At 43.4% G+C, this 21,550-nt stretch overlaps 1 protein-coding gene across 11 annotated transcripts; it reads left to right on the top strand.

Moving 5' to 3' along the window:
- The first annotated feature begins 197 nt into the window (after nucleotides 1-197).
- Hts (adducin 1-like protein hts) lies at nucleotides 198-19,182 on the top strand. 11 transcript variants are annotated; one of them, XM_071710698.1, is made up of 16 exons: nucleotides 4,906-5,001; nucleotides 5,823-5,957; nucleotides 6,133-6,319; nucleotides 6,421-6,803; nucleotides 6,995-7,444; nucleotides 7,526-7,662; nucleotides 7,758-7,875; nucleotides 10,451-10,564; nucleotides 10,683-10,775; nucleotides 11,011-11,206; nucleotides 11,363-11,500; nucleotides 11,650-11,721; nucleotides 12,178-12,252; nucleotides 17,259-17,326; nucleotides 18,072-18,215; nucleotides 18,805-19,182. In XM_071710698.1, exons 1-15 carry the CDS (start codon nucleotides 4,921-4,923, stop codon nucleotides 18,198-18,200), a joined length of 2,376 nt encoding a protein of 791 aa, XP_071566799.1. In that variant the 5' UTR covers nucleotides 4,906-4,920; the 3' UTR covers nucleotides 18,201-18,215; nucleotides 18,805-19,182. The 11 variants fall into 11 exon arrangements, with proteins under 11 accessions (XP_071566796.1, XP_071566795.1, XP_071566798.1 ...); XM_071710699.1 differs by having other exon boundaries at nucleotides 18,087-18,215; XM_071710703.1 differs by lacking the exon at nucleotides 18,072-18,215.
- The last annotated feature ends 2,368 nt before the right edge of the window (nucleotides 19,183-21,550 follow it).

A 21,550-nucleotide genomic window follows, 5' to 3' on the forward strand; every position in this document is an offset into this window, starting at 1 on the left:
TTAAGATCGCCGGAAAAAAGATAACGAGGAATAAATCGTGCTTCGTGCATGTCCCAATTCGGGGCAGACGACGTCGAATCCTGTGGGCGAAGGGGGAAAGAATCACGGCGGCGTTGGCAGTCTTGTTGAAAGTTGGCGCGCTCGATGACAGGTGTCGCCAGAGGTCCGCGCGTGCGGCTTTCGGAAGTTTCGGAAGTTCCGTTCACACTTCGCGTTCCGTTCAATGGTCACTCGGTTGACTCGTCGGTGTCCGTCTATGGTATTCATGGCCCGTACGAGGCACGACCGCGCGGTGTTTACTCGGAAAGTGTCGACGATCAGTAACGGTGACCGGTAACCGTCGGAAAGTCAACGGCCACCACCCGATCGATCCCGCGCGTTCTGGCCGCGCGGCGTCTCGGCACGGAGACTCCACGCTGCGCGATCTCGGCCTCGCCTAGCGACGCCCTGGTGAGAATCGGTGAGAATTGCCCCGCGGTGAGACGAGACGTGCATCACGGTCGCGTCTCCGGAGAGAGTTCAGAGAGTCCCGCGACTCCCGCGTACCGTCGGAACGGTGCGGCTGCGGCGCGCAGCGTCGTCGATGCGCGGACGGTAAATCTCGTCGTGTCGAACGGAGAAGCAACGGAAGGAGGAACTCGTGCGGGAAATCATCATCATCAACGTCGGCGGCGACGCCGGTGACGCCGGTGGAAGCGGCGACAAGAGGCGGTGAGCATTGACGGAGGCAGAGACAGCGGCAGCGGCAGCGGCGGCGGCGGCGGCGGCGGCGGCGGAGGGGGAGGAGGCGGCGGGGGGAAGCTGTTCATCGAACGGAACAGCCGCGCGCGCGGAGGAGCGGCGATACGGAGCGCGGCCCGAGTTGAGTCGCCCATCGTTGTACGGTTCGTGAAACGGGCGCGGGCATATCACGGGATTAGGAGGAGGCGGCGGCTGGCGGCTGGCGGCGATTCCCTCGTAGGTAAGTGTCCGCGCCTCGCCTCGCCTCGCCTCGCCGAGGCGACGTTGTTGCCGTCGACCGCCCGACGGCGACGGCCATCCCGATCTGCGCGAGTCGGAAAGTCACGGGACGACGGCTACGGCGGGTTTCGGCACGGAACGGAACGGAGTCGCGCTGCTCTCCGCCTCTGGGCCCTCTCGGCGCTCGCCGACTCGCGCCCGGCGATGAATGACGTAGGCGCGAGGGGTGTGTCGGCGTCGGCCCTTGGGTGCCGCGTCGCGACGCGACGCGACGTGGCCACGCGACTCCCCGTCGCCGCCGCCGCCGCCGCCGCCACCGCCGCGAGTCGCGTCGCGACGACCCTCCGTCGGCGACGGCGAGCCATCGGGCTCTGCGTTTTCCCCTCCCCCGTCGGAGCATCGGGATCCCCAAATTCGCCCTCCTCCCCCTCCGAAAATATGTCGCCATTTGCTGCCACGGTCCTCCGTCTCCGGACGCGGGCCACCCCGCGGTACTCTTTATCTCGAGCGCGCTCGCGCTTCGCCGTCGCTCCGCGCTTACTCGATGGGCGGCGATCGACGCCTCGCCTCGGGTTAAACGTCGTCGCGCTTCGCTAATTACGGCTCGGCCGTGCCGTATCGCGCTTTGAACCTGCCCGTCACGTCGTGCGGGACGGGTTCCGTTGTGTCATGTCGGGAGCAGTCCGTCGCGGTATTTCGTCGCTTGTAGCCGAATTCCGGTCCGGGATTCCGATCCGCGACGCCGCGCCGTCCGGGTGCCGCAGAGACCATAGGCTATAGATAGACGTATAAAACAAGGGAGAGAGAACTCTCTCCTTCGAGACAATTCTCTCATATTTTGATGAATCACGCATTCCGATATTTTCGATTGTGTTCCGTTGATGGTCGCCGCAACAACAGGTTTTAGGGACCTACATTCGACAGACAGCTCGAGACAGCCGCTTTGAGAGCACAGGACGCGATGCGGACACGCGATGAACCGTAGATAAAAAAAATTAATAAATAAAAAGATTAAAAACGCGACATAAGAAGCTAATATTAAGCGGCAGCCCGATAATCGATGATCGTTGTATACCCACTCCGCGTGACCAATTGTGTCTTCTTTCTCTCTCTTTCTCTTTCCCTCTCCCAGTCGCTGTTACTTTCGTTTCTCATACGAGAAACGAGCTGATAGCGTTTCAGGACGCTCGCTCGCTACGACGGGCGTAATCTGCGATTAACCATGACGTCATTGCGTTAAGTGTCCGGCGCGGCGTCGAAGCCGGTCGACCGCCCGACCGACGGCGGCAGATAATCCGTGTTCGCGCGTTCGTTTTGGCGTATGATGTCAGCATCGGCATGGTGCGCGACAAATACTCAATGGCGCGATGCCATTTTGTCAAAAGTCGCCCGATCGCCAGGTCGCCGCTGAACGCCGCTTCCGCCGATCGACGCTGGCCCCCGACGATTTATCGCCGTCGTCACGCGTTATCGATCGCTCGTCCCGCTGCTCCCTAATAATTGCGTAAACGCTTCGTCGTCGTCGATAACCCGAGCGAGGGAAAAACTTGGGATTGATAGGATTAGGGCGATACGTTCGTAGGGGAGTCTTGAGATACGATTGTGAGAGATGTTCTACAATTATTTTGTAGAATTTATTTATTTTTTCAGCTGGATGGAATCGTGAGGTTTTAGACTAGACTTGGGACAATCTTAAATTCATGATCGAGCGGATTGAATATCGTCCTTAGAGACCTCGGAGACCGGTTCACTTAGACTTAACGGATACAATAGAACTCGAACGGATCGGCTCGGGAAACCCGTATATCTCTTCGGGCCTGCGGGAACAAGTGAGACCTGCGGGAGCGACAGGCACGTGTGCAGGTGCACACGCACTCACGCACGCACGTACGCACTGCGTATAATTCCACGGCTACGGGTTGCGTAAGGGACTAATCATTGTATCATACGAGTCCTCGCGCCGAGTGTCGCCACAACAACGGGCTCGTTTCGAGCCTTTCCCCTCTTTTTTTTTTCCTCGATCACGGCCGCTTCTACAATACAGATACGACCGTCGAATCGAGGAACGGGCCCGAGATAGAGACAGCGAAACTGACAATGGCCTAGTCCGTTGAATCGACGCGGGGTACCGATTATTCGCTGAATTATTCACCGAGCGCTCTTCGTTGTTTTCAGTGCCGCTTAAAGAGAGAAGGTGAGACAGGAAACCGTTGTATCTCCCCGAACACGCGACTTCCGATACCTGGAACGAGAGAAAGAAGCGAGATCAGCCGGCGCGGCGGGAAGAAACGCGCGCGCGGACCGTGCCGTCGACTCCGTCCCTGGTCCCTCTCTATTTTAAGACGAGGACTCGCGGACTCGCGCCAGTAAGCATAGAGCGAGCCCGGCCCGCCGCGATCGCTTTCATTCAGCCTGCGGTGAGACGAGAGACCCGCGTTGTCCCGTTATCGTCGAAGATAAGCGTATTTGCGCGAATGGGACGGGACGGTACCGCGACTCCGCGAAGATGGAACCCCACTGATCTGGAATAGAAGGTTGCCGTTGTGCCTCCGATCTCGCAGTTAGACAACTTCGCCGAGGTAGAACTTCGTATGGCCGCGCTCGAGTAGTTGGCGAATATACCGGGGAAACGAATTTGCTTCGAAGCGCACCAGCGCGCGTAATCGAGCCAGTGATTTACGCATTACGGAAACACCCGTCTCTCCGTCTGCTCGGAAAAGATCGTTGTGGTCGAGCATTCGTCGTTCATGGGACGGACGTTGCGTTCCTGTTGACGTAACGTCCTCCTCCTCCTTCTTCTTTTTTATTTTTTATTTCTGTCGATTGCCACTTGGTCAATATCGCGGCCGATATTATGGCACGGTATCGCGCTGACAACGAAGCCAAACGCGCGTATATGCGAGGGACTTAAACGAAGCCACTTACGCCGAATACCTCAACCCCTTAACGTTAATTACCATCAATTCGCACCGAGTGTTCATCGTTCACGGTCGCCGCTGCATTTTTTTTTCCTCTGAGCGGCGTTCCCGAATTGAATTCGGTCAGAGTGTATCGAAAGTACATATATCTTGGCTGACGAATCGCTTGTCGAGCGTCGTTTGTACTTGGCAAAGTTTCAAATAGCGATACTCTACAAATACCGCGCGTTATTTTCGTTAGATACGATTTGCGTTTATAAGCAATTTATTTTGTATATATATATATATATATATATATAAAGATATATACAAAATTAATATTAATATCAATTTTATTATAGTTAGTCTTATAATTGATAATATTATTATGCATATATACCTATAAAATTGAATAAATATTAATATCAATTTTTTCATAATCAATATTAAAGAATATTGATAATATTCATAAATATATATATATATATATACATGTACAAGCAAAAATAGTGACAAGACGTAACACGGTGATGAGATAATCGACGAATATAAATCTCAAACACATAACGCAACGCGAGTAAACAGAGTAGCGAGCTGGCAGTCTTTTATTCTCCCGTCAAGTCCACGGAATTATCGATTACTATCCCGGTAGAGTATCAAGAAGTGGAAGACACGCATAAAAATCATACGGAGGGAAGAATTTGGTCGTACAATCGGACGGGTTCGATTGTGTTTCGCGCTTGCGTGCTAACGTAATCCTGCGGTCAACCATCGCGCTTTTTTCCCTCTCTCTTTCTCCTTCATTTTGTTCGCTGTTACAGCGGAAGTGCACGCGCATGACGTTTTCCAGCGCGGTAACAAGTCGCGGAAGCTCGAGTCGCGGACAGCGAAGCGAATCGGTTTCGTTGAGAAGCGACTGGTCGATTTGCGGCTCTCTCTCTCTCTCACCTCTCTAGGAGGTGATCTCGTCTATATCGATCACGATGAGAGCACGACGCGGTTGCCAGGCGAAAGGGATTACATTTCGCGAATTAGAACGCGCTGTCGCGGTCGCGACGTAACGATGCTCACGCTAGCGAAACGTTCAGCGTGGGATTTCCGGCCGATGCCGCGATGGATGGCGAGGGAAACGCGGCGTGAAAAGGTGAAAAGCGCGACGGCGCGCCGCCGCGCCGCCGTAGGATGAGGATACGCGCGCGTAGCCGGGTGCGAGAGCGTTGCGTGGTGCGCGATGCACCGGTACTTGGCGTAAGGAAAGTCAAGCGGTGAACGACCGTTGACACAGATATCCCGTGCCGAGCCGAGCCGAGCGTCGAGTAAAATAGCCGGCACAGTTGAGCATTCTATTTTACATCGTTAACGGAACGACGCCCGCGAGTAATTAAGGGAGGGGAAAAAAAATCGAATGACGGACACACGGTACCCCCGAAACCCCCCTCGCGCCGAACGAAGGGAGCCGCGTTGTTGTAACGCGTAATACGGTCGGGTTCGCGTCGTTGCACGCACACGATTCCCGGTAGGGCCCCGCAACTTTATTGATCGCACACCGGTAAGGTGTCCATACCTCGCAACGGATTCGGGAGAAACGAGCGTAAATGCCGCTTTCGCGCACACGAAACGGCGAAACTTACGCGTTTCGACGAAACACTGAGCTGCGGGCCTTCGTTGCTTTTGATTTTTAGTCGTTCTTGTCGATTCCATTCTTTGTCCATTGTCCGCTGTAGTTCTTAGAACGGACGCGTTGAGAAATCTTTAATAGCCACACGCGAAGTGATTATTTAGTATCAGTATGAATTAATATCAATTTAGTAAATAATATTAAATTTATATCAATATTTTTCTTTCTGGCATAATTGCGCGTTTCTATTTTTAACGCCTACATTACACGAATTGAAATAATTAACGTCGAAAATTCATCAAGACTTTTGCTAGCTAGTGGTGATATTAGAACATGACATTTTACAGTTGCCGGTACTTGTACGAGGCTCGAAAATGGCAGACACGAGCCAACAAGCATTGAGCGAGCCACACACGAACGGAGTGGTGGACGGTTTGACGGAAGATGATAGAAGCAAGATCAGACCCGCGGATATCGATGCGGTAAGTTTCGTGGAATACGGCAGTTTAACGTTTTCCCAATAATAGAAATCGAAGAAAGTTTGACACGCAATGATTTCTTATTCGAGTTTCGCCAGCGTGAGAAATGCTTGAAAAGTAAACGAATTAATTCAAACATGTTAAATATGTTAAATAAGAGGAATCTATTCATTTACAGGATATGAGAGAAATGGAGAGGAGAAAGAGGGTCGAGATGATGATGAACTCACGAATCTTCCGGGAAGAGCTGGAACGTATAATTGAGACACAGATGAGGGACGGTGCTGGACCCTCTGGTCTCCTGCAACAGATCTCTGATATGATGGGTGCACAGGGAGCCCGATTCAACGGCAATGTGTTCAAAAGTTAGTCTTGTTCTGCTTTAAAATTGTCATTCCTTGAAATTGCCCTCTCCCCATTTTTTTTTTTACTTTACTCTAACTCGATTCGCTCGGAAATGTGGTAGATTCAAATTGCGTCTTGCCTATCAACGACATACGCGGCGTGGAAAGCATGGGATACGCCAAGGGCGAGAAATTGCTACGGTGCAAGATGGCGGCGGTCTTCAGATTGCTCGATCTCTACGGATGGACGCAGGGCGTCGGCGGGCAAATCACCGCCCGTCTCAATCAGGATCAGGAACACTTTCTGGTGAATCCTTACGGGCTACTCTATCACGAGGTCACCGCCTCGAGTTTGATCAAGGTGGACATGCAAGGCGCAATTATCGAGCAGGGGACGACGAACTTTGGCGTGCACGTCGCTGGTTTCCAATTGCATTCGACAATACACGCTGCGAGACCCGATATCAAGTGTATTATTCATATTACTACTCCGTCCGTTACCGCTGTAAGTAAACGTTTCGTCTCCAGTTTCTTCATTCTCCGATGATCCGTTTCTCGTTTGTCTCATGTATCTTTCACGAGCGTTTGCATAGTATGCTCGATTACGCGATGTCGCTTTAATAGCGGTTGACGATAAACATTTATTAGCTCTGCTCCGTAAGGAATTGACTGACACACGCGTGACATGTTGTGTAGGTTTCCTCCTTGAAATGTGGATTGTTACCAATCGATCAGGAGAGCATAGTGATAGGCGAAGTGAGCACTCATCAGTACATAGGAGGTTCCGTCGACCCGGAGGAACGGGAGAAGATCGCTAGAAATCTCGGGCCGATCAATAAGGTTATGCTCCTGACGAATCGCGGTGCCCTTTGCTGTGGAGAAACAGTGGAAGAGGCGTTCTTTAACGTTTACAATACCGTAGTCGCCTGCGAGACGCAGCTGAAGCTAATGCCCGCGGGCGTAGACAATCTAAGCCTTATCAGCGAGGAATCGAAGAAAGCTATATTCGAAGCGTCGCGAAAACCACCAACCCCTCAGCAACAGAGTTCAGCAGTAGAGTCAGCCGCTCTCGCGGAGAAACTCGAGAAACGCTGGAGAATCGGCGGCGCCGAATTCGAAGCTCTTATGAGAATGCTCGATAATGCTGTAAGTTTGTCTTAACCGTTCATTATAATCGTAATATTTGCGTTGGAATATATCTGAATGTCGTTTCTTCTTCTTTCTCAGGGATTCCGTACGGGCTACATATATAGAAATCCACTTGTAAAGGGAGAACCCCCGAAACCGCGAAACGATGTTGAAGTTCCACCGGCCGTATCATCTTTAGGATATCTACTCGAAGAGGAGGAATTGTATAAGCAAGGGTAGGTTTCTACTTTCCCTCAATTCGGGGATATTTTGTTTCGACGCTATAAAGTAGTCAACGCTCAGTCGATTTCTTCTTTCTTTTCTTGAACAGGTTGTGGAAGGGCGGACGCAAAGGTACAGACAGATCCCGTTGGTTAAATTCGCCAAATGTTTACCAGAAGGTTGAGATCCTGGAAACTGGAACACCCGATCCTAAAAAGATCACCAAGGTAGAAGTTATTACTTTTGAGAATAAGACCGACTAATTATTTACTCATTTCCGCGCGATTTCGCCCGATGCTAAATCTAATATAAGCAAGCACTCTTATTTGGCAATTATAATCGCGTATTGTGGCTGCTAATCGGATTACGATTTGCGTATAATAACGAAGAAGGAAAGCTTTAAATGTATCAAGTGCAAAATTAAACAGTTATGACATATTAATATATATTAATAGTTATAACATATATTGATATATAGATTGTAGAATCGTTTATCAGATTTTCGCTTAGTTTGATTTGAGAATATAATTTTCTCTTTCAGACTCTTTGATATTTCTGCTTTGCGATTGTATCGCAAATTTGTCTTAATTAGAAGAAAATACCTTGTTGATATTAGATTTTCGTAAATTTAATACCACGGTAATGTTATTAAGATTCTTTGGTTTGTTTTCCGTGAATAATTATTTTATTTTATCGAACAATGTTGAAGATATTTTTAGCGATGATTGAGAAAGACAAATGCGCATATTTACGGCCGTAAATAGATAGTATATTCATATATGCAATGCGATATGTAATGCATTGGTTATTCCATTTTTGTTAGCAGTCAGTTGCATTTTATCACGTTATGTTGTGTAATTTTGTCTTGTTTTTGTCAAATTTTTTTATGCATTTTAATTTTATTGTACAATCACAGAGACCAAGTATGTGTGTACTAATTAATCACGATTATTTATATAAATTCCACGCATTCCGACTTGTGCCATTAATTCTCAACATTAACTGCTGATACATAACGATGATACCTTTTATATTATGTAACTATTTCAATCGTGGCAAACGTTCTCATTGAACAAACAATATATCTTATTGATATATTGCTCTTTTTAAACTATATAGATATAACTCTAACTCTTGTTACAACAGAGCTTGATTGATATTATTTAATAATAAATGCTTATTAATGCGATATAACGAATTACTTAAAAGTTCAAAGTTGGAGCAAAAAAATCACAGTTTTAGACGCTATGACCAATGTGTGTATATGTGCCTGTGTGTATGCACGCGCGTACGTGATTTATGTGTATAAACGTTGGTCACCTGATAACATAACATATTAACGAAAAGATATCATCTTTATTATTTAAATCAAAACTAATTTTGATGCACAAATTTTTATCAACATATACGTGCAATGTTTCCGCGATATAAAAAAATATCGACTATAACGAACTGTCATCAGTACATAACAAGTATTAAATAATTTTTTATTTTAATTTGTTGCCAATTGAAAAATATTTTATAGGCAATAATTCTTTTTTTTTTATTGTACATTTACAACATTTATTTGCATTTCGACAAAGATTGATGGCATGATTAGAATAACTCATTTTTTTTTTATCGTACAGAGATGTTCTCTTAGTATAATATATTTCTATTTAATAAACAAAAATCTTTTATAATAATATATAATAAGAATATAATAAAACACGCGCGCAAAACGAGAGACAGAACGAGAGCGGTCAATATTTCCGCAAGCAAAAGTTACGAAACATTAACGTGTTGAATTCCAGTCAATCGTTAGTATAAGTATACCTAAATACCTTTATATATAAGATATTAACGACTGTTCTTCTGTAGCTTCTTGATGTTTAAATAAAGTTATACGTGCTGTTTAAAAAAGATGATTATATCAACTTTAATGAAACTTCAACTTTAATAGCGTTCCAAGCACTATTTATAGCCTGCAGACGCTACGTTAATAAATTTAGCTTACCTTCTATAACACGATGCGAAGTTATATGTATGTTGTCGTCTACAATATATTTATTAACAGTAACTACAAGATTCTGAGATTATCTATTCTGCGAAACTACCCTCCGTCAATAGCCTTATACGCAAATTTTTATCTTGGGATAAAAATTTCATGTATATAATAGAAGTACAATGGAGTTTGGCATTTCGAATTTGTGGCATTTTATTCCATTATTGTATAAGGGAATAAAATAATGATTTAATATATTGTATCTTATCTTAAGCATTTTTCAAACGCACTTTTGCCACAATATACATAAGACATGTATAAAAAAAAAATATATATATATATATAAATGTTTCTTACGACTCTGTATGAATGTGTGCCTGATCTCATCATCAAGATCTCGTTGGCCTGGTTACACTGAGCCCACTGCATTTACAAAACCAGATCAAGTGACCCTTCACATTTAGAAAATCTAAGCTACTTCCTTGAAAATAAATGTTAGGCTTAGCAATTAATTGTTGTCAGATTACCGAGTTGTACATTTGTATTGCATGTAATTGTATTGAATTTTATTTTGAATCACTCAAGACACTGAGTATATGATTTATGTAAAATGTCGATTGCAACAGTAGCTGCAATACAAAATTATAATGTTACTAAAGATATGTTGCCAGTTTTGATTATTCTGGGATAATCTATTAAAGGGGAGGAAAAATATGCAGCAGGCACACATAGCATGCAAGAGTCTTATCTTATGTTAGCATAATTGCTTCGTACAATGATTCGAAGGGGGTCGACTAATATTCTGGTTTTGTGTGCAGTGGGTGTCTGACGGATCTCCTACCCACAGCAGCACACCAGTCAAGATAGATGGTGCTCTTCAGTTTGTTCCGAAAAATACCAACCCAAAGGAGTTCAAACAATTACAACAGCAGGTAAGTATTGTCCGTTGCATTTGAATTATATCCTATTTGTCTTCGTTTCTGCTTTTTTTTCCACATCGGTTAATATGCATAAATAGGAATGTACAAATTTGATACACTTTCTCCCTAGATTAAAGATTATCGACGAGCAGAAAAAATATCGGCTGGCCCGCAATCTCATATACTGGAAGGTGTATCATGGGAGGAAGCTAAGAAAATGCAGGTACACAAGCATCGAATCTTTTTCTTGATTTAAACCAGTTAGATACGTCCCATTTAATAAATTTAGCAAAGAGAGAAAGAAAAAAAGCTTCCTATTAAGTAGCGATAATCACGTACTGTTCTGATCTGAATTTGAATTGCAACACTAGCATCTTTCTGATTATTATTAATTACTTCATAAATCCCTGCATAAAATATGTATGTTATCTTTAACTTGCATACTCGTTGTTTACAAGGACGCGACAATTAGTGGTACCGGAGAACAAGTAGTTTTAGTAGGAGCCGCTAGCAAGGGTATTATACAGCGTGGTTTCCAACACAATGCGATGGTGTACAAGACACCTTATGCCAAAAATCCTTTCGACGCCGTCACGGATCAAGAATTGGATCAGTACAAGAGAGAAGTCGAACGCAAACAGAAGGGAGATCCTTGTTAGTTCCATTCGTCACTTTTCTCATCAAATCTTTTCCCGTATTTTTGCATGCGTCTTGTATTTATGTATCCCCGTATCTTAGAATTATTCTGTGTTCACTTAATGTTCACCGGACGTTGAACGGAACCATTAATATTACCTATTCTGTAAATAGACGATGAGTCACAATCAGAATCCGAGGCCTTGTCGTCCTTTAACATCAGTCGTGCGACGCATGAATCCAGCACTGCCAAGAGTCCTATTCAGTCACCGGTTTCTGTTACTTCGGAAACGGAGGAGGAGAGTAGAGACGGTAAATTCATGTGCTTAATTCACGAACGGGGTTTCCATACGTATCATCGAATGTGTACCACGTTCTGACCTTTCATCGATAAAATCATATCGTTACATTTTTATTTTCTACGTCATTAACGAACACTCGCGTGTACTCCTTTTCTACAGAACCCCGAGTATTGCGAATAGAAACGAAACAAGTGCCTGCGCCGAGTCAACCCGAAGTTGTGTTAAGCGATGGTGAGTCTTTCCTCATCTTTTTTTTCTTTTTTTTTTTAAATTTTATCCCAAGTAATCATCTCATCAGCCTGCATAGGTGTTTCAACGAGTGATTAGTAAAGTTATATATTACAATGAGATGTTTACTTTAATTCAACTCCGATTCTTGCATGGCCATAGCTTTTTGTTTGCGGTCAATTCTTATGACATTTGCATCTCTGCCTTTATAACAAATTTACCACTAATCAGTAAATATAGCACGTTATACAATCGCGCACGAAGATATATAATTTTGCACGGTGTTTGTCCATTGTAATGGTAAATGATTTGCAAGACAGATAAACCTATATTTCGTGACTGTCAGAGGTAATATGTACATATAGCATTATCAAGCGTCATGTAACGACATCGGATCACGAGGCGCATTTTATTGATGAATAGATATGAATCGTGTACGTATTTATTTTTAATATACAGTGAATGATGCTACTACAGAATACCTTAATGAGATGCGCTACAGAATGACTGAACGACCAAGCGGTTACAAAGGAGGTGAGTTTTATTTTATATAGGCAAATGGAGATGGATCTAATCCATCATTCCGAATTACTCTCTTTCTGGCACGTACTGTGTATGATGTTCGACTGAAGAAATCGTATCTGGCGTTATATTTGTAAAATAATTAGACCTGTGCATGTGACTTTTCTACGATTAATGAAAAAATGGACAATTATAAAAGGAGAAAATTTTACGAAATTATGAATGTTTAGTCGTAAAATGTAGCCCGAATTGCGATGTAAAGGATACATTATCTTCAGTTTAACTTTGTACATAGTTTTGATACGATTTGACTAATCTCGTTTGGTTGAGATATATTTCATCTGGTATAAAGTGCACGTCTTCCAGTATGGAATACGCTCCCCATCCGCAATAACTATAACATAAAATGCACGTATATAGAATATATTAAGGATTGTGTAAATATATTCATTTTCATATTATAATTTATATGTATGCAAAGCTGTCAAGTTTGTCATGCTTTTGTCTACGTATACGGCACATGTCTCGAAAGCTTTCTCGTCTTCTTTCGCCACTCGAAATAACGATCATAAATGCTTGCACCAATAACTAATGTTCATGCACTTTCGTTAATCTCGTTTTTTCTTTATTTCTGCGTGAAATGCTATATAGATCTTGAAAATACACGTGGTTTACATTTAATCCGAAATGCGATTTCTATTCGAAGCTCATGAAAATTACACTTTGGAATTTCTTGTTTTTAATGGGAAATTAACGAATGATAAAGAATAATAATGAATAATAATGACGAATAATAATCGATTAATACAAATTCGAGATAGCTGTTCTTTTCTTTTGCACTGAAACACAAATCGCGGTGAGTAATAGTCATATTTGGGATAGATGAACAAAATATCAGGTTTGCGCGCAACAATACATTTCTAGCATAAAAATAAAGAAACGCATAGTCAGAGGATGGATGTAGAGTTTCTATTTCGAGCGCAGCGTAAGCGACGAAGAAGACTCGCGAATGGTGGAGAGTATCCAAGTGATCGTGAACGTTCTCTCCGTTTCTCCAAAGCGAGCAAACCGATCGATCGTTCGCCGGTTCCCATGTCCGAGATATACATTAGGACATAATGCTTGCAGATTGCGAACTAGCCAGCAATTGCAGCAGCATGAGCAGCGAGCGTGCGCGAATGTACCGGCAGTTCTCCGATATCCGACGTCCTTATGATAGCCTTCGATTGGAGAACGTTAGAACCTCGATGACCGCCGAACGAAAGAAACCTCTTCTAGTTACGAGAACGCTGGTTAACGGGCGAAGCCAGATTGAGCTGAACGCGATCTCTCGGGACGAGGCTTTCGTAAAATCGCGCTACGAGGCGAGGCAGAAATTTTTCGGAGATCTCGAACGTCGAAAGAATTTAGCCGCGGACTCAATTGCGTCGTCAAGAACGGAGGTGACGAATGCGAATAATAAAAAGAATCGGTCAACGTTTGAACAAAATTCCACGGTGAGCTCGAATAGGAAACCGCTTGTAAACCATCTTGTAAAATTGTTCGATGCATCTCTAAACACGAGTACTAAAGAATGCGTCGAGAACGGTGAAACACGGTCGAGCAATGAAGTCGCGGTGCATTCTGTGGAATGGGCGAATATCGCGCAGCCGAGTTTTGTCAAACGTGTTAACGTGGAGAAGACGCCGAGTTCGCGTAATATTGTGTCCCGTATAAACGGTGACAGTCAGACAGAGGAGGCAATAGGACATCGTGAAAGGGCTGAATGTTTAACGATCGAAACGGTTGCTTCTGTAAAAACGGAGTCTTCAACTCGTGGAGATAAATCGGACTCGATGGCCGGCACGAATAACGAACAATCGCAAACATTGACAACATCAACGGCGACGAATACGGAAGTGACACTTGCGCGCAGCTGCGCTGAAACATTTCAACATGATAACAGCGATAACGAGGAAGACGGGCGGCCACTGAACGGTTTATCTTCCAACAACTGTGACGAGCGGTCGATCGATCGTTATGAATGCGACGAAGATAAAGAGGCATCGGCAGATAAGGAAATAAACGGCGAACTGAAATCGACGATGGAACTGAGGAAACAAAATGTTCGATCTTGGATCGAGAGCTCCATGTGCGAGAGCAGCTGGTCGAACAACTCAGAGACCGATCCATACGAGTCATATTGCAACGATATCACAAAGATCGTTGAGAGCATCGACGTGAATATCGCCTCGTCGAGGACGGAACTGGACGCGTTGCCCGACACGGACACCTGTGTCAAGTACAATCTCGACTCGACGAATATGAGCCTCATTTACAGCTTGACCCCGCCGGCGGCCGTTGACCAGGACGAGAGCGGCAACGACGATACTTCGCACGATTTGGCGGAACGCTCGTCGGAATGGCAGTCCGATTCAGCGAGAAGCGACAATGACGAGCCGTTGAGCGATTACATATGGATAGAGCCGACGACGAAGGTGGAAGGCATCAAGTCTACGCAAGATCGCAGGTCGTCGAGCGACAGTAACAGCTACGCGGAATTGGAACCGCTCACGTCCGAGAGGCACTCGACAGGCGGTTCCGACATACTCGAGTTACCGAGCTGTACGATCCGCGAGCTGAAGGACATCGACGGCGAGATCTTTCACAACGGGATCAATGAGTCCGCCAACGAGATCATCGCCGATCTCAACGCGTCCGACGAAGCATCGTCGGACGACGCTGTGGAAGTCGTACAGCAGATCATCGCCGAGATTATCGAGTCCATTTACGTTTTGCTGCATTTTGATTCCTCTATTTACGACCTCAGCATCATGAGGGAAATCGTGCGCAACTTGATCGATGGCTACCGTCACGAGTGCTCGCTCGTGGAGTCTGCCGATCGAGCGTGCATGCCGGATGTCTTCACGACGATCGGCAATGACGTTGACAGTATTTGTCGCCTCAAAGGTTTCCTGGGGAATCTGTCATCGGACAGTAATCGAGATTATGAAATGGAGATACATGCTACGGAGAATCGCGAATCCCCCGCCGTGATCGAGTTTTGCACCGTAGCGAAAACGTTGCCGATCGTCGCCGTCGACAATGGCGCTTTGGAATTAAACTTCCGCGTTGTCAAAGTCTCGACGGACGAATATGCGAAGATGTCGCCGGATGCCCATCTTCGCCTATTCGGCGAAAACTTGATCGCCAATGATCGCGGTATCGGTAAAAGCGACGACAAAAGCGCAGCCGTGGTAAAATCAGAGATGGAAACGTGGCCGAGCGATCGATGCTCCTACTGCCGCGAAGAGGCGGAATCGAGGGAGCCATTGACTTGTTTGACGCCTATAAGTGAGGAGGCGGACGATGCTTCGCGCGAGGTCGTCGACTCTGTCACGACCGCTTTAAAAAATCCTGACAATGAGCCGTTGTGTCACTTAGAGGCCCGTGATGTTAATGAAGAAAGTACTGTAAATCCCACGAGGAAGTCTGTCTCCCTCGATGACACCTACACGATCTCCGACGTCAGCTCTGTCGTTATCTCGGATAACGATGACATGAACGGTCTTGAGGAACGATGCGACGTTTGGGACTCCTCCCTAGATTGCATGTCGTATTCGTACGAGACCAAAGAGTTCATGCGCCTGGAGAAAGCGCTCGCGGACAATTCGCGATTGAGCGCGTAACGCTTCACTCGTTTTTCAGAAAGACGACATGTTGTTCTATCTTAATTCCGACAATTGTTTAATTGAATTATCAAAGAGTACAGTTTTCCTCGATGAAAAGGAAAAAAAGACGTTTCGACGATTGACTCGTCGAAATACGTGCATCCGCGTTGCGATAGCGTTTCAGCTTGCGTGTCGGTTGCTCTAAAATTTCTTTCTCTTAATATTCAGAATGTCTGTAAAAAGCGTCATACGGTATCAAATAATTTGCACGCTCGACCTAGCATGCTATTTTGTGCACGTTTAACGCGTCGATTTTCTACACATCTTAAGAAAGATGACGAAGAAAGACTATAGTCCCTTCGTATATAAGTACGCGCGCGCAAACGTTAGATGTTAAGAGACTCGCGTTATTTTAGTGTCTGTTAAGTTTTGATGATTCTATGTTTTCTCATAGCTTTTATAATTTTATCGTTCCTTTATGTACGAACAAGGCGCGTCCCCTGCGCGATCGACTTTAAGCACATGGATCAAAAAAGAAAATTTGACAATTACACGCAAATTAGCATTGACATTCATAAAAGTGCTGATGTCGTTTGTTTTCTAGTATTCTCAATTTTGATGTTCTGTTTTTTCTTTTTGTTTTTCATTTTTGTTAAGTCATGACTTAACATACTTAACGTAACTTGAAATTAAAGACGAAAGATTTTGTTTAGTGCAATGTATTAATTTTAATGTTCTACTTTATTTTCTTGGTATGTGATAATAAGTTCAATCGATTGTTATATTACGATATGCACTTACGCTACCTCCTTAACAATATTGTAACTAAATCAACTTACATTGCGAATGGTTACATAACTCACTTTTATATGAATACATTTTCTAATATCTACCGCAATAGCGAGGTGTTTGATGATATAAATGTTTGCACATAAGGCTTCTTATCATTTTTCTGCACCCATCTCTCTATTCGGACCTGCGTCAATCCTCACCGTTTATCCCGTTACCTTTTCAATGGTGTACGTGCACGTCCTGCAAGCTGCGAATGATCGATGCTAATACGTGTTTGCTTGGGAATGATTGATTTTATATAACGAATCTCCACGAACGAGTATACTCTGACGAGTACCAACCAACGTCGTTTATTCGAAAGGTAAGATGTCTGTCTCTTTCTCTCGCTTCTTTTCACATTTTTCAGTTTAAAGTACGATAATACATAATTGACAGCTCGGTAGGATTAATTTTAATCCTTTGGCTTACAGATTGTGCTTTGCAATAATATCGGCTGTCTTATTACCTTACGGATTATCTTATTATTACAACGATCTGAGGATTCACGTCCCGAATAATCAATTATTTGTGTTTTAGGAGAGAATACCGTAAACGGCGATCACTCGGACGCTCATCACAGTACTTTTTCGCAAAGTAGCAAGGAGGTTTGTCGTAATACTTTTAATATCAAACACACACGATACACATACCATATGCGGAAAATCGGTCTGTAAGACGTTAATTTCTTTACTCTTCGCATTTCATTATTCGTATTTGAAGCGATTCTTGATTACGTTGATACTTCAAGTGAATCTAGAGAAAAAATAATCACACAAATGCAAGTCGTTTAGATCTCGTTTTCCGAATTATAATAAACTGAAACAAATGTTTGAAGTACTTGCTCTGCAACTTTCTCTTTTCAAAGCTAATTGTGATACATGAGTGCATTTTGAATATTTTTTAATACATTATAATTCGAAAAGAGAGAGAGAGTAAAGTTTTAAATAATGGCTCTAATAGTGGACTCGTACAAATCTCTGCATAGGTATGTGTACATCGGGTTTCGTTCACATATTACATTACCTCACATATCTCATGCATTCGTTAATAATACATGGGAACGCTGTTTTCATAATAAAATATGGAATAAGACATTTTTCGATTTACAATGCTACAAGAGATACAGCGTGTCCGATTCGAACGGATTGTCGCTTCACTTCTTGCATCAATTGTCACAATTACAGCCGGCATAGCCGCTCATAGATTCGCTTCCTACAAACTGTTCTATCGTATCGATTTGCATGCGACCAGATAATTGACTTAATAGAACGATTAAGCGTGAAAGTTCGGCGGTCTATGCATGTGCATGCAGAAAGGTTTATGGTTACGGTTGGGACCTTCCGTGTTAAGGGTTCCATGTCGCAGGATGTGAGCGTTAGCGAGGAATCGCCGAAGAAGGAAAAGAAGAAGAAGAAGGGCCTTAGGACGCCATCCTTCCTTAAAAAGAAGAAGGAAAAGAAGAAGTCGGTCGAGGCGTAGGTAGTCGTAGCTCAGGTAAGCGTTGCCACTCAAAATCAATCTATTTTATTCTCTGGATTTTGATATCGACGTAAGGAATATTTCGATTTGCGAACAAACATATTTACGGATCTATTGAACGTCGTTATCTCTATCTTATGAACATTAGTACGCTTATGCTAGAACGTTTCTTATTATCTGTGATCTACAAATCGATCATACGATCGAGCGAGTCGCTATTCTTTCTGTCAGACCAATCCTCGCTTATAATATCGACTGTAATTTTGAAGATTATTGCGGTTCTCCGATGAATAAATGACAAATTTCAGCAACTCGCTCGCTCGCTCAATCGACCATCTCCCAGTCGACGTGGTTAATTTATTGATCCCGGGCGTTGCTCATTGAAGGTATGGAAGAAAAGTCAAAGCTTTTCCTCTAGAGATTAGACGCGCTCGCGCTAAATTTCATTCATATGGCTGCAGCAACGATCAAATCATGTTTTCTGGTAGAATTACATTTTCGCGTAAATGAATAATTAAATATATATTTATTTAATGTATAATGCGAAGCATATGCAGTGAGATACCGAACGTTATTGACGTTGAATTAACATCTATATTTTCAGACACTGCCACAAGCGAAAGCTTCTCGTAAAAAATAAAACGAATATTCAAGTTTAAACACAAGATCGAAACGAGCTCGGTTTTAAAATAAAGGACGAGATTCGACGAGTAACGAAGCACAGACGAATGGCGGAAGATGAAACGGAGGTGGATGGGACGTGCACGAGGAAAAATCGAAGCGAACGAGCAACAATCACAGCATCTTTCCAGGACTCAAGACTGCCATCGCATTACGTCTACGATAAGGAAACTATATTGTACTGTTAATGTTTTTACGTTTTTAATTTGTTAAGCGTCGCGCTAATGTATTTAATCCGCTATTTAATTTTGCCTCTCCTATCCCGTTTGTGTGTAACGCAATAAAGAGTTACATATGCATACTTTGCGATGAAGAAAGACAAACAGACAGACAGATAGAGGAAGAGAGGCGTCATCATTATTGTCGTCTTTATTATTTTACTTCGCCAATGTCGACGCCGTTGCCATTGCCATCGTCGTCGCCATCGTAATTCTCGTCGTCCTCTTTCTGCTCGTCGTTATCATCGATATCGACACCAACGTCATCATCGTCGCTACCGCCGCTACCGTCGTCGTCTTCGTTATTATCATCATCATCATTATCATCGTCATCGTCATCGTTATCGTTATCGTTATCGTTATCGTCATTATTGCCGCCATCGCTATTATCATAATCATCCTCGTCGTCGTTGCCGACGTTGTTGCTATTATGGTCATCGTTGCTATTTGCTTCTACTCTATTTTTTTCCTCTATCTCGAGATTGTCTCGATTCTTTGATTGTAACTGGTAATTTGTAGATTAGGAGAAAATTTTCGTACGGTCTCTCTTGAAACGGAGGGATGCGATACTTGACGTAAAACGTTACGTGAATGTTGATCGAAACATATTTTACCTCAAACGAATTCGTGAATTCCAACTGGGTGATATTGGATCAGCTTTATCGCGAAGAAAAAAAAGAAGTAGAAGTGAATGCGAAAGGCTGTGTTCTAGAATTTGAAGCTGGCGTGCGAAAGAAATGCGTTGCGAGAATTACGGATCTCACGACTGTCCTCTGTATCAAAAGCATCCCGGACAATAGAAATCGCCTCTGACTCCCGGACTGATGTACTCGTCTTCGTGATATGTATAAAGTAATTTGTGCCGTACGATATCCCGTCGATTACGATTGTTACCGAGTTGAAAACTTTATTACAACTGTCTATCGATTGGCGTTTCGACATAATACTTTATAAGGCTATCGACGTAATACTTTATAAGTTTTATCAACTCAATAAAAAAGAAAAAAAAAGATAGCGTTATGCAGGCAGTAAGTCATGCCTCACGGCATTCATCAGCTTGTATTGTTACCAAATTTGAACAAATCGGTAAGCTTAGGTATGTCCATTAAAATGGTATAAAGTAAAGTAGAATCAGTGTGGAGCCGAAGTGGAACCGAAGTACGGCGACGTGTGCTCTCACGAAATTTTCAATTTTATCTACCTATTCGACCTAATAGTTTAAACATTTCAAATCCGAGTTTATTATGACGAATATTCATTGTACATATAGAAGCGCAGAACCATGTAATAACTAATGATTTTTTCCTTTTTATTTCCTTTTATATAATGGATTAATTACTCATCGATGTGTAAAAACGTGCCTTTCGTATCTTCAATCGATTAGTCTTAACATTCAGCATTTCTTTACAGTATCTATTGATTTTTGAACAATTGATCGTTCGATTTGCCTTTGGTCGTCGCGTGTCATCTGCAGTTGAATAACAGCTTTTGGCAGTAACTTCAACAAGTCGAACTTGGTTGGACCAAGTAAGTAAGAATATCTTTCCCAGAGTCTCGTGCTGTCTTCAAAAATGGTCAGGCGTTCTAATTAAGTAAGAAATTACTGAAAGAGCAATTAGAGTCGCGAAATGCGGAACGTTGCAATTTTTCTTTGGCTTGTTGAAGCTATCGAGGAGTGGTTGTTCAAATTGATAATTCGAGCACTAATGATTACGTTCTTTATCTATAATTGACGATCGACCGCTTATACAACGTGTGTTTTGTACAAATAAAGTCGGCGTTATATATCTACATATAACATATGTATAACTGTATGTATAACTGCGTGTAACACCGAGTCGTGTTACACGTAGAACCGAGTATATGTAAACGGGAAGGATAGTGCTGTTTTTAACAGTTTGAGCATTGTGAATCATTCATGCTCGAAGTGTGGCTGGAAGGACTAGACGAATAGATAATAATGAGAACGAAAATGAAGCGCACATGCACATTGGCTTGCAAGTTTTTTTTTATCAATGCATGCGCGGAGTGAAAATTTTAATATATTTTATTTAGCGCTGTTTTTATCGAGATCGATGTTGACGACCGTGATTATTATTATTCGCACTATTATTATTTTTTAGTTTATTATCAAAATATTGTATTAATATTATCATCGCTATTATCATAGTTTTATTATTAAGGTCAACGCGATTTACCATCGCCGCATTGTATCTAAAGTGCAACAAATTGCGAGCTGAGCTCGTGATGCAATCGAATTTGCACGTCGTGCTTTCTTCCTCCGAATGATGACGATTCATCGCGAGAGCGCCCACGTGCTTCATCGACCTGACTATGACACATCTGTGAAGAAATATTTGACCATATATACTTTCTTCTCGCCTCCTCTTTCCTCATCCTTCACTCGTATTCATGTATCATGTAATGATTGGTAATAATTGTACGATCGAA

The sequence above is a fragment of the Temnothorax nylanderi genome, unplaced genomic scaffold (assembly GCF_030848795.1).
Source record: "Temnothorax nylanderi isolate EJ_2023f unplaced genomic scaffold, tnyl_v1.0 TNYL_tig0091_pilon, whole genome shotgun sequence".
NCBI lineage: Eukaryota > Metazoa > Arthropoda > Insecta > Hymenoptera > Formicidae > Temnothorax > Temnothorax nylanderi.

Excerpts from the sequence above, each read along its gene's own strand:
- Hts (XM_071710693.1), top strand. The coding sequence starts at position 4,921 with ATGCTCACGCTAGCGAAACGTTCAGCGTGGGATTTCCGGCCGATGCCG. Across the intron at positions 11,207-11,362 it reads CAAACAGAAGGGAGATCCTT|ACGATGAGTCACAATCAGAA; the intron begins GTTAGTTCCATT and ends TTCTGTAAATAG. Across the intron at positions 12,253-13,368 it reads ACCAAGCGGTTACAAAGGAG|ATTGCGAACTAGCCAGCAAT; the intron begins GTGAGTTTTATT and ends TAATGCTTGCAG.